At 54.8% G+C, this 12,655-nt stretch overlaps 1 protein-coding gene across 4 annotated transcripts in view; it reads left to right on the top strand.

Moving 5' to 3' along the window:
• Positions 1-9,626, top strand: part of MLLT1 (MLLT1 super elongation complex subunit) — a 70,224-nt gene extending 60,598 nt beyond the window's left edge. For 2 of the 4 annotated variants that reach the window (XM_019653464.1, XM_019653461.1), the window contains 6 exons: positions 1,334-1,421; positions 3,227-3,347; positions 5,821-5,920; positions 6,271-6,342; positions 6,562-6,633; positions 6,843-9,626. In XM_019653464.1, coding sequence (XP_019509009.1) covers positions 1,334-1,421; positions 3,227-3,347; positions 5,821-5,920; positions 6,271-6,342; positions 6,562-6,633; positions 6,843-6,971 — 582 coding nt within the window. In that variant the 3' untranslated portion in view covers positions 6,972-9,626. The remainder of the gene's footprint in view (positions 1-1,333; positions 1,422-3,226; positions 3,348-5,820; positions 5,921-6,270; positions 6,343-6,561; positions 6,634-6,842) is intronic. The other 2 variants (XM_019653462.1, XM_019653463.1) reach the window with 2 other exon arrangements.
• Positions 9,627-12,655: the final 3,029 nt, after the last annotated feature.

Below are 12,655 nucleotides of genomic sequence, written 5' to 3'. Positions count from 1 at the left end.
GTGTTCTGTTCCCAGGTGGTCTGATCACCCTCTGGGTCTATTGAGTGAGCAGACTTGTGCCTTTCTGGGTCCTCTGTGTGTGCTGGGGGCTTCCCTTGGCCCACAAACCATCGGGAGGGTCAGGCGATCCTTCCTGGGGTCTCCTCTCACATGGCACATGCCAGGACTGGGCAGACACTGCTGAGGACCTCTGCCTGTCACCTGGTCCCCTCCTTTCTCTTGACAAGGGGAGGTGACTGGTCCCAAGTGCTCAAGCTGCTCCATTACTTCAGATGGTCCCCTGAGGCCACCTCCTGGGTGTCTGGGGTGCTCCGGGCCAGGGCAGACTTTTTCAACTGCAGGCTTTGCCCTTCTTCCCTTGAGTTACCTGCTCTGCCACACACACCTCCCAAACGGCCTGTTGGCAGACACCAAAGCCCCGTTCTGGCTCAGTGCTTCGTTCAGCCAGGCCAGAGGCCCCTTCCTCAAGAAGGGGTCTGAAGTGACCGGTCCCTGTCCACCCCCCGGAAGTGCAACCCCTAGTCACCTTGCCCCTGGCATCCTACCTACCACCTAGTGGCTTCATTTTGGCTTTTACTGCCCCCTGGTGGCCGAGTCGGGGTGGACGGCTGCAGGAAGAAGAGGGCCCTGTGGGGTTAGGCTGGAGTCCGCTGTGTACTCAGCTGCTTGTCATATGCATGCACACTCATCAGCACCTCAGGGCAACCTGATGGGTGACAGCAGCAGGTGGCAGAGAGATGGCTTTTTGTCATCACTCAGCCTCGGGACAGGCTGTGGGGAAACAAGGGGCAGAATGAGAAGCTGGGTCTCTACCTACTTTTCATGTTCCAGACCTTTCTGCTGTTTCCGAGATGCCACAGCCAACTCTTGTCCTCACCGGAAGAAGGCAGGGCCCACAAGCATGAGCAGTCACAGATGTGCTGCCCCCTCCCTTTCATGGAGAGCCCAGTTCCCTGTCCTGCTGCCCAGGCGCAGGGGACAATGGAGATGTGACCTGAGCTCCTCCTGGAATGGCTAGAAAGCTAAAGTTCCTCAGTGGGAAAAGAAGGCCCAATGCATTTTGAATGACAGTCATGATGTCATGGGGTTGGGTATCCATGGATCCGGAAGCCAGGTTCTCAGGAGTGTGTGTGCCGGGGCCCTCCTGTTTGCCTTGGGTCACGGGTGCTCGGGGCCTGGCGCCTCTGTGACCTTTTAGTGAGTTTTTTGGGGGAGACCCAGCTGTGTGTTGCCTCTGCCAGTGTGCCTTTCTTGTTTGCCCTTTTTTCTTGGACTGAGATTATTCTTGTCTTCTCTGCCTGCTGTCGTGCCCCACCCCCATTATGGGGTGAAGTCTGCCCAGTCGAGCCCATCCAACTCCAGCTCCAGCTCCGACTCAAGTTCAGATTCGGATTTTGAGCCGTCTCAGAACCACAGTCAAGGTGGGTGATGAAAAAGGAGAGACGGAAAGTTTTCTGTGGCTTACTGTTATGAGAGCAGCCCCTGACTCTACCCAGAGGTCAGAGGTCGGTGGGGTACTGGGTTTGCTATCGAATTTGAAAGGTTCATGAGCAGTTTCCTGAAGTGATTGACTTTTGCTTGGGGTCTCACTCCAAGCCTGAGTTTCAGCTGCTGCTGCTGCCAGAAAAACCCATTGATACCTTATCCTAGGGCAGGGGATGATGGGGGAAGGCCTAGAGTGATGGGAGAGGGTGGGGAGGATGAGGGAGGGACTAGAGAGATAGGGGAGGGGCTAGAGTGAAAAGGCAGGAGGTTCCTGCCTGGGCTGAATTTACCCTGGGCATTTCTGTAGTATACAACTGCTTGCCCACGCTGGGCCCTCAGAGATCCATGTCCATAGGTTTTGGAAGCTCAGGCAGCCTGTATTAAAAAAAAAAAGCAGAAATAGGTCACCTGACCACCAGACAGGTGTGAGAGAGTCTGCTCCTTCTAGTGTCCATCCTCTCGGCCCTGAGAACGCCCCATTTGTATGACAAGGACTTAGGGGCTGTGCTGATGAGGTGCTGGCATTGTGGGCTGGCAGAGAAGGGCCCCTTTCTGATTTGGGCCCTACCCGTGGCCAGATACCCCTCCTCACCAGCTCCTCCCAGACCAAGGTGGCATCAGTTCCTCATCCTGCACTCCCACCCTGTCTCATCCCAGCCCTGAATCAGGGCACCAATGCTCTGCTGCTGTAGTTGGTCTGCCTGGCACTCAGTCTGCATTTCTGCCTATTCCCTGCAGAATCTGGGCGATGGGGGCTGCAAGGAGAGGGCATAAGGCCCACTTGGCTGCCCCAGAGTGGGAAGGGCCTTCCTCAGGTGCAGGGTGGGCCTGGGTTTTCTCAGCCTGAAGGATGTGGGTGTGAGAAGGTGGCGTGGGCCCACCAGCTTAGCTGACCCTACCACCCACCCTCAAACCGGAAACGGTTCTTCTGGTGGATTGGACCAACAGTCTCCTCTCCATAGCCTGGAATCCTTTTTTCAGGGTTGTGGAGAGCTGGAGGAGGGGAGCGTATGCTGGGGGGGGTTGGGGGATGGGGTGCTCAAAGCCCACACTCTCTCCAAGGGTTCTTATCTACGGGGAAGGGAGGAGGAACCTGCTGAAGCGGGATCATGTGACCAAGGTAATTGAGGGCTTTGTGTCCCTCTGTTGCCTTGGTAACAGGAATATAAACCAAGATGCCGTCTGTAGGGGACTGGAACCGGGTGCCTCTGGAGGAAGGGGAGGACGGTGGGCTGGGAGCAGAAGAGGGGGTTGCTTAGGGTCTGGGCAGGCTTGAGTAGGGGCACAGGCTGGTCAGGGGATCCTGTGGCCCTGGGCTCTGGCCGCCTCACCCTCTTGGCAAGGCTGGCTGGTCCTGGCTCCAAGCAGAGGCTCTAATCTCAGCGTCTGCAGCAGAGGAGGGCTGCTCCTTTGGCTTTGGCAATGGAAGGGCCCTGCGGTCCTGCCTCAGGCCAGGGGCCAGAGGCCTGCGAGCAGCACCAGGAAGGTAGGGGTTGCGGGGAGCCAAAGGATCCCTTAGGCAGGGGTGGCCTTGGGGGCAGTACTTGGAGAGATGGGAGGCAGGCTCCACCTGGCCAGAAGGACTTCCTAGGTAGGTTTGCATGGTGCTTTTGGGGGTCATTGGTGTCAAAAAGCTCTATGTGGTCACGGGGGTGGAGGAGATGGGACGCTGCAGGGCCCAGGCAGAGCCCTGATTCCCCCTTTCTCCTCCCTTCCTCTCCTTCCTTGCCGCCCTCCCCAGGACCTCTGCGCTCCATGGTGGAAGACCTGCAATCGGAGGAGTCCGACGAGGACGACTCTTCATCAGGCGAGGAGGCCGCCAGCAAGGCGAATGCAGGGAGGGATTCCAGGTGCCCGGGCCGGTGAGGGGCGAGCTGGGCTGAGGAACCTGGGTGGCTCTGCTAAAATTGAGGGGCTTCAAGGAGGCAGGGCCAGGACAGAGGTGTCCCTGGGGTTGGGGTCAACGAAGCATCCAAGCTTACTAGAGGGTGCTCTGCCTGGGGGCCACGTGGTCTCTCCTGTTTCATGAAGTGGGGGGGCCTTAGGTGGCATCCTTCCTCCTGACACTGGAAGGTGTGGGCTACCTGGCAGGAAGGGGCGAGATCTTGGGGGAGAGAAGTCCAGTCATCATCTCAGAAATGGGTAGAGGCAGTGCCCAGCAGCCCGAGAGCCAGTCCCGGTCTGAGGCAGGGGTAGGGGTGGGCGGCTGGCTCCTCTGCTCTTGGGCCCGGGGACCTTTTCCCCCTTCCCCACATGTGTGGCACGGGATGAGGACAAACTGAAAACTGTCCCGTGGACACCCCTAGACCCCCAGAGTGAGCTCACTCGGGATGGCTGTGCATTCTAAGTCTCCAGCCAGAGCAAACACCAGCCTTGGCCCCAGACCTAAAGAAGGGGCAGCCTCAGTGGTCACAGCGGCCCAGTACGGCCCAGATCCAGCCCCTTCTCCCTAGGAGGCTGTGGCCCCTGAGCCTCAGTGGCTCTTTAAGCCAGGCTGATCACCAGGTCTGCACCCACCAGGCACAGGGGTGCGTCGTGGGTGCTTGTAGGTGGTCGTCTGTGTCAGTATAGCTGATTGAACACACTCATCATCCTGAGAGTGTGGCTGTGGGGAGCTCCTGAATGGCGACTTGCCTGGGGAGGGGCACGAGGAGGACCGGCAGTCTCCTAGGACGAGGTTAATAGCAGCGGCTCCTGCCCGCCTGGTGCTGGACATGAGGAACAGGGAGCTGAGAGGGCTTATAGACATGGGTCCCATTCTTGAGGGACTCACACAGTGGTGTAGGGACCACATGTGCAGAAGCACCTAGAGAGTCCTCTTCTAGGAGCAGTTGTGGAAGGCCTGGGGCTTTCTTGGGCGCCAGTGGGGGGCCGCATCCATTGTCAGGCAAGGGGCCAATATCAGACCCTGATGGCGCTGCAGCTACTTGGGATAAGCTGGCAAAGCCCCATCTCATCCTGGTCTGCTCCCTGGGGAGACCCACAGTCTGCCATGGCTCCCAGCTGCTGCCTGGTGGACCCAGTGAAGAGGGGCAAGCGAGGGGTGCAGAGGGCAGTGAGGCCATGCCTGGAACTGGCTGACTTGATAGTGTTGCCTGGGCAACGAGGAGACACTGCCTGCCTTATCCCCTGGAGTGATCCTGCAGCTGGTTAGCCGGAGAGAGAGAGCTCTGGGCCTCAAGGAGGGCAGGGGCTCCGGAGCCTGATGCTTACTGGGAGAAGTTTACCTGAGGAAATGGACAACCTTGACCTTCCAGGGAGTAAGACAGGAGCCACCAAGGCCCAGGCTCCACACAGCGCTCCCTGGTATTTCCTGGCACTGCATTCAAACCAAGGCCTGTTTTAGTCAGAGGGTGAAGGCGGCTGGCAGGGTTTACCATGTTGCAGTGTGTTGTGGAGGAACAGTTGTCAGGCTCCCCCTCACTGGATCAAGCCCAAAATGTCCCTGAGGGACTGGGGATCCCAGACAGAGCCTCTCACAAGGGCGGCCCCCAGGGGAACAGGGGAGAGGGCAGGGCCATTTCCAGCCTTGCGGGGTAGAGAGGAATTTGCTCTCTCTACATCCCTCTTGTTATGCTTCGAGAGATTCTGGAAAAAGCTGAAAGGACTGGACCAGCCCATGTTATCCAGACTGAGATCGTGAGAGACAAACATGACTCTAAGGGGAGGCTTTCAAATTCAGCCTAACTGGGGAGTTTGAATATGAGTAACCACACCTTGCCTCCCCTGACAGTAGTGACCATTTGTCACTGTGAGCCAGCCCCTTCCCAGTGCACTCCTCTCGGAGACTTCATTTTACTGGTGAGTTAATCGAGGCAGAGGTTGAGGACCCTTTCAGGGCCCAGCCCCCCAGGAGGTTCAAGGTTGAGCCACCACCAGACACACTGTGTTCAGGGCCCCACCCAGACAGGGATGCCCAATGTCACTGAGGAAGCCTGCTGGCCAGAGTGAATCTAACAGGCAGCTCCGCCTGCAGGACCTTGTGAAAAGAGGAGAACTTAGCCCCATCCATCAGGCTTGCCGAGGCATTCTGCCTTGTGTGCTGGCCCCAGGAGACCCACACTAGGGGGTCGTGAGCCTCTTAGAGTGCGTGCCTGCGGCTCTGGGTTCTTTGCTCTTTGAAGGCAACTCAGGCACATTCATTTTTTAAGTAGGCAGTGGCTGCCCAGAGCTAAGTGGGGTTGGTCTCCTGAGGTCTAGTGGGATCCCAGACAGTTGGGCACACACTTGGCCCACAGGGAGGGGCTGACCATTATCAAGCGAGTCTGGGTCAGGCATAGGTCCCAGAGCAGCAGGGTGGTGGAAGCCTGACAGGACTCCTCATGCCTTGTTCAGGTTGAGCTTCAGCGACAGTGACAGCGACAACAGTGCTGACTCCTGCCTGCCCAGCCGTGAGCCCCCTCCCCCCAAGAAGCCGCCCCCACCCAACAGCAAGGTGAGCCCAGGGGAGGAGGTTTTCTGGGGGGCAGGTCTCTGTCACATCCTGGAGGCAGGGCTGAGGGCTGAGCCTTTGCTGGGCCTGGGGTTCTCCAGGGGTCCCAGGCTGAGGGTGGAGGATGCAGAGGTAGCCTTGGTTCACCCCCAGATCCCAGGGGTATATCTTCCTCAGGATGGGCTTCCCTTAGATTTGGGGGCCAGAGGAGGGAGGACTGGTAGGTCTTGGGGTTCCAGGTTGGCTCTGAACAGTCAATGGTGGCCCCGGGGAGGGGGGCAGTCAGAGAGCCTGTGGGGGGCTAGGGAGGGGCACAGGTAAGAGCTGAGAGCAGACCCGGATTTACCCTGAAGGTGTCAGGTCGGAGGAGCCCCGAGTCCTGCAGCAAGCCTGAGAAGATCCTCAAGAGGGGTACCTATGACAAGGTAGCGGGTTCGGACGTGGTGGGCAGTGCGGGGAAACCCCAGGGCCCCAGAACTGGACGGGCAAGCCCAGGCGTGCCGAGGTGCTGGCCCCAGGGGCATCAGGCCCTTCTGTGTCCTGAGCCCCAAGCTGAGATGGGCAGGACCACAGGTGGGGTCCCACAGGGCTGGGTGGTCGGAAGGGCTGAGGTCATTCTCTGAGTGTCCATCTGCCACCATCAGGCCTACACGGACGAACTTGTGGAGCTGCACCGGAGGCTGATGGCCCTGCGGGAGCGCAATGTGCTGCAGCAGGTACAGGGATGCAGCCTGCCCTGCCCCTCTCAGTCCTGGCTGAGAACAGATTGTCTCAGAGGAGTCCCTGGGACGGGGTACCTGTAAGACCTGCGGGCTGCTGGACCCCCTCACTGTAGCCCTAAGGAGCTGCTGCCCCCTCCTCAGGGGGTGGGACCATCCCAGCTCAACCTCCTGTCTCCTGAAGTTGTCCTGCCACTACCTTTCAGATTGTGAACCTGATCGAGGAGACTGGCCACTTCAATGTCACCAATACCACCTTCGACTTTGACCTCTTCTCCCTGGATGAGACCACCGTGCGTAAGCTGCAGAGCTACCTGGAGGCCGTGGCCACATGACCCTGGGCCGGGTGGCCAGCCCTTGTCGCCGGGGTCCCGGGAGGCCACGTCCGGGCCCCGCCTGCCTTCCTCTCTCTCGACTCGCCCACCTGCAGCACTGCCTTAGTGACCGCCCTGTCCTCGGCCCACACGGCCAGCTGCACTTTCCTCGTTGGCTCCCGGCCTGCCCTCCCCACCACCTCACCGGGAGCCCTGGGGCCGAGGGGGGTTGGGTTGGTGCCACTGCTGCTCCCCGACACTTAGGGGTCGTCACTTGGGCCCCCCTTGGAAAGTGGCTTGTGTTGAAGGCAGCACAGGGCCTCATTCCCATAGGGGAAGAAACGTGCCCGGCGGTGGGCGCCTTGCTCCATGGTGGAGCTCGTGGCACAGTGTCACTGCCCAGGCCTTTCTGAGCAGCCAGGATACCGCATCCAGCCTCCCAAATGGTTCAGACACACCCACCACACCACAGGACCTCAGGGTCCAGCTGCGCCAGGCCGGGTCTCGGCCCATCCTCCATATGAGCCGCACGCAGCCCCTCTGTCGGCTCTCACTGTGCTGGGACTCCGTGCTGTATAGTTCTCTCTCTATTATATGTGTATGTATGCACTGTAGGTACCTGAGCGGTTTCCGGGTGTGCATATCTGTGGCAGCGGTGCACGTGGGGGGTGGGGGGGGTAAGGCGGGACTTGTAGGTTAAGATGTCTCCACTGGTCTTGTCGTCGGTCTGGAGGCCGAGCCGGAACGCCAGCTGGCCCTCTCCAGGTGCAGGGAGGAGTCCTCCCTCAGTGGTATGAGGACGCCTCGTCCTCCTCTCGGGACATGGAAGGCACAGCCCAGGGCCCATGAACACTACGATGGAGCAGGAGGTCTTCAGGCACCTGGTCATCCTGGCGGCCGTCTCCAGGAGCAGACCTCCCAGGTTCCAGCTAGCTGCAGGCCGCCACTTGTAATGGCGCCCTGGGGCTCGGCCTCTCCCTCCTTCCATAGGATCCTCTTCCTTCTGTTGATCGAGTCTTCGAACTTTGAAAAAAAAATGAGCTTTTGCCAAATAAGACGGGATAGTTTGTGGAGTTTTTCGAAGAGCGAGTGCCGGGACTCAGCCAGCCCCTCATGCCTGGCCCCTGCCAGCAGCAGGTCCTCCCAGGCATGCCTGCCTCTCTGGTTTGGGCCCGGCCCTCCCACCTCTGCCATTCACACTGGTCCAGAGCCCGGAGACTCAATTCCTCGCATGCCCATGATTCTCCAAGGGCCAGGCTGGTTTCTCCTCCCTTCCGGCCCACCTCCCAGGGCCAAAATGCCCTCATGGAATCAGCCCACTTTGGGTGGGGCTCCTGGGGGCTGGAGGCCTGTTTGCCCAGCCTCTGTTCCCCCAGACCTCTATTCAAGGTTCCACCAGTCCCCCTCCCCGCGACTTCTGCCCTGAACGAGATGTGGGGAAAAAGGAGTGGGGGCCCCAGAGGGTACTGACCTCCTCCAACCCACTGTCAATCAGCCCCTTCTCCCCCCCAATTCCAGAGTTCTGACATGGGGAGACTGTGCTGTTCTTCCCTGTGGTCCCCGACTCTCATGTCCCTGCTCCGATTCTGTCTGTCACTCTCTGGGGAGCACCATCTCCAAGGCTTCCCTGAACTCCAGAGATCCCCGGAGCTCTCGGGGAAGGCCTGAGAACTTTCAGAGGAAACCACCATGTCTCCTTGCCACCGTTTGGATTCTCTCCTGACCCCACTGCCTTGAGGTATTAGGAAGAGGTCAGGCCTGTGTGACAGGCCCTGTGCTGTCACCAATACTCCAGGCCAGCAATACTCCAAAATGGGCACCTTTCTTTGGAAAATCTCCAAGACATTGGACGGAAGGAACTGGCCTGACGCAGGCTGCTCCAGAGGCAGCAGCCGCCCTGCCCTCTATGCACAGAGGCTGCCGGGCGTCACAGGCAAAGCCTCAGCCAGCTCAAGGGTTCAGGCCTTTCTCCTTCACAAGGATCTCCTGGGCAGCAGGCTCCACATGGCGACACAGGCAGCCTTCTGCTTTGGAGCCGGGCTCTCCCTGGAGGCAGCTGGAGAAAGGCTCCTGGGCCCACCATTTATGCTGTTTCCAGGGCCTTAGGAAGTACCGGCCCGTTTTTCAGTTACCTCCTCTGGCCAGAAGGCCACCAGTGCTGTCCTCTCGAGCTGCTCTGGGTCCAGTGCTGGCCCATGACCACCTGATGGACATGCCAGGCAGCCAGGGCCCCGGCGGCAGCATTCCCAGCTGCTTCCCTTCCCCACCGCCAGCTGCCCGGCAGCTGGGCCCACGAGGGCTCTGGGGACGCTTCCATAGGAAGGGGCCAGCACTTTGTGATTGCCGCGTGTTTAGTGTTAAGCCCCCCTACCCCCAGTGCAAATCCCGGTGTTTTTCTATCTCCTGAACAAAATGTAAACCAACGCCTGAAAGCAAAAGGTATCGAATACCTTTCTTACCCATAAGGGTTTTTACAAAGAATGTGTCTCACTAGGAACTAGGACACTCATTGGCCCGAGACCAACTCCTGGATAAAAGGAATAAGGAGAACCGTGTTTGTAATAAGTTACAGGATCGTTTCTGTCCTGGATTTTAAACTTTTTGTTAAATTGTGAAATTATGGATGAATTTTATAGAAAAAAAAGTGAAATAAAGTCAGATGGGAAAGCAGACCTATGTATAGGGCCTCATGCATCTGCTTGGTTCCTCCTGTTGTGGAGTTGGGGCGGGGGGAGTACACAGTACCATGGGGCCCCCTGCCCTCTCTCCCTGTTTCAGCGATTCCAGATCAACGACCAGGAAGAGAGAAGAGGGTTAGGACCAAGCCTGAGTGTGTGTGTGGGGGGGGCGGGGGGGCCGGGGGGCAAGCTAGGTTTGGGTTGAAAAGCAAGCCTGACTTCAGAAGGTGCATAGATGGTTGGGTGAAAGAATGGGTGGGGCCACAGGAGGATGGGAGGATTGGTGGGTGGATGGATGGATGCATGGATGATAGCTAGATAGAAAAATGTGGGCAAAGTCAGCCTTTGTGGAGGCTGGGGTGCCAATCTGCCAGCTTATCCATGGTGTGTGATGCTCTGGACTCAAGTGTGGTAGAACTGAGTGAACCCCAAGGGGCTAAAGCTCTTGCAGGCCCCCTTGAAGCAGCCCTGTGCATGGTGTGGACTCCATCCTCACCAGGGGAGCCAGAAATTCTATCCCCAAGTAGTCAACACTGCAGCCCAATACCCCCTGCCACCATGCCCACGGTAGCTGGGGAGACAGCTGGCCACACCAGGGTACTCGGGAGGGGTTCCTCTCCCTTAGAGTTGGTAGCCAAAAATTCCATTTTCAACATCAGGGTTATGGCTTCCCCTGCCGATGTCTTTCCTACCAGAGAAAGACCCTTGCAGGCCTTTTGGGAGTGTCTGATCTGAGCTCCTATTGTAGGGATACATAATGAAAGAGGGTCCAGAGTGGTTCTCACAAGTTTCCAGACCCCTAAAACACAGTGGAAGGACTACTTAGGTGTTAAAAATATAATAGGGCTTGCTGCGGGCCAGGTGCTGCACTAAGAATAATGTCATAGACGAGTGCCAACCACTCGAGGTTGGCACTGCCCTCAGGATCCCCATCAACAGATGAAACAGCATCTAAGAGCTTGCCCATGACAATAACAGTAGGTGCATTCCTGAGATTCAAGCTCAGGTATGTGTTGTTGCTTATGACAGCCCATATTGTTTTGTATTTACTCACATAATTGCCCCTTGTGTCACTCTTCCGCCTTTCAGTGGTTCCGTCTGCAATCTCGTCTCTTAAGCCTGAAGAATTCTTAGTAGCATTTCATTTAGTGCAGTGATGAATTCTCTCAGCTGTTATCTGAAAACATTTTCATCTCACCTTTATTTTGTGAGGATATTTTTGCTAGGTATAGAATTCAAGGTTGGCAGATGTTTACCCTTTTGTCATTTACCCAAAATGTCATTCCCTTTTGGCTTCCGTTGTTTCTGTTGAGTCAGTGGTTAAGTCTCATTGTTGCCCCTTTGAGGATAATGTGTCTTTTGTCTTTGGTGCTTTTTGTTTGTTTGTTTACAACATAGATTTATTCTCATACAGTTCTGGGGTTTGGAAGTCTGAAATCAGTTTCATGGGGCTAAAATCAAGGTGTTGGCAGGCCTGCGTTCCTTCCAGAAACTGTAGGGAACAATTCATTTCCTTTCATAGATTTCAAAGGCTGCCACAATCCTTGGCTTGTGGCCCTTTCCTCCATCTTCAGATCTCTCTGTGACCTCTGCTTCTGTTGTCACTTCCTTCATTCTGGTACTTTTAAGATTTTTTTTTGCCTTTTAGTCAGAAACAGTTTAGTACATTTTGGTGACTTGTTTCTTTTATCAGTATTACACCTCTGTACCTTTTAAATGTTTTTGTTGAGAATTTTTATCAAATCTTACATTTTAAATTTATATTTTGCTGATGCAGGCACAAGTCTGAAGGTTCCCAGGGCGTGTGCACAGTGAGCGATGATCCTTATTCTGTTTCTTTCTCTTCTTTAGTTTCTTAACGTTTCCTTTGAGAGGCATCTGTGCATGAACAAGAAATGCTTCCTTTTACAAACGGTAGCACACTTTTTTCTTAATATCTTAAGAGTTCATTCCAAATTAGCGTGTTGAGAAAATGCGCTGTAACTTACATAACTAGTCCTGCTGGTCAGCATTTCGACCATTTTCTCTCATTTACTTCCATGACTACCCGTAAGTACACATGTGAAGGTGTGTAACTGGACCTGCAAGCAATGACTTTGGCAGTGGACTTCCTCTGTTTTCTGCTGGGTTTATTGGGTTTGTGTATGAGTGTGTTTGTACACTTGTGTGTATTTTTATGAGCTTATAGAATATGAAATGTAGCGACTTGCAATGTATTCTATTCTTCCAGTTTGCCTTTAATTTTTGTTATTGGCATTTCCCCCATGCTGAAGTCTTATATTTTTATTATTAAGCTTTTCTTTTTTTATTAGAACTTTTGTTTTTCAATTACAGTTGACATTCAAAGTATATTAGTTTCAGGTGTACAGCATAGTAGTCAGACATTTATATAACTTATGAAGTTATCCCCTCGATGAGTCTAGTACTCACCTGGCACTATACATAGTTATTACGATATTGACTGTATTCCCTGTACTGTACTTTACATCCCCGTGACTGTTTTGTAGATACCAATTTGTACTTAATCCCTTCACCTTTTTTACCCATCCCTCCAACCCCGCTCCCACCTGGCAACCATCAGTTTGTTCTCTGTATCTATGAGTTTGTTTTGTTTGCTCATTTATTTTGTTTTTTAGATTCCACATATAAATGAGATTACATGTTATTGTCTTTCTCTGTCTGACTTATTTCATTTAGCATAATACCCTCTAGGTCCATCCATATTGTCACAAATGGTAAGATTTCATTCTTTTTATGGCTGAGTAATATTCCATTGTATAAATGTACCACAATTTATTTATCCAATCATCTATTGATGGGCATTTCAGTTGCTTCACTATCTTATCTATTATAATTAGCGCTGCAGTGAACATAGGGATGCATATGTCTTTCCCAATTAGTGTTTAGGATTTCTTCAGCTAAATACTCAGAAGTGGAATTACTGGATTATAAGGTAGTTCTGTTTTTAATTTTTTTGAGGACCCTTCATACTGTTTTCCATAGTGGCTGCACCAATTTGCAATCCCT

The sequence above is a fragment of the Hipposideros armiger genome, unplaced genomic scaffold, assembly GCF_001890085.2.
Source record: "Hipposideros armiger isolate ML-2016 unplaced genomic scaffold, ASM189008v1 scaffold_202, whole genome shotgun sequence".
Classification (NCBI taxonomy): domain Eukaryota; kingdom Metazoa; phylum Chordata; class Mammalia; order Chiroptera; family Hipposideridae; genus Hipposideros; species Hipposideros armiger.
This window is presented reverse-complemented; position numbering and strand designations above follow the sequence as displayed.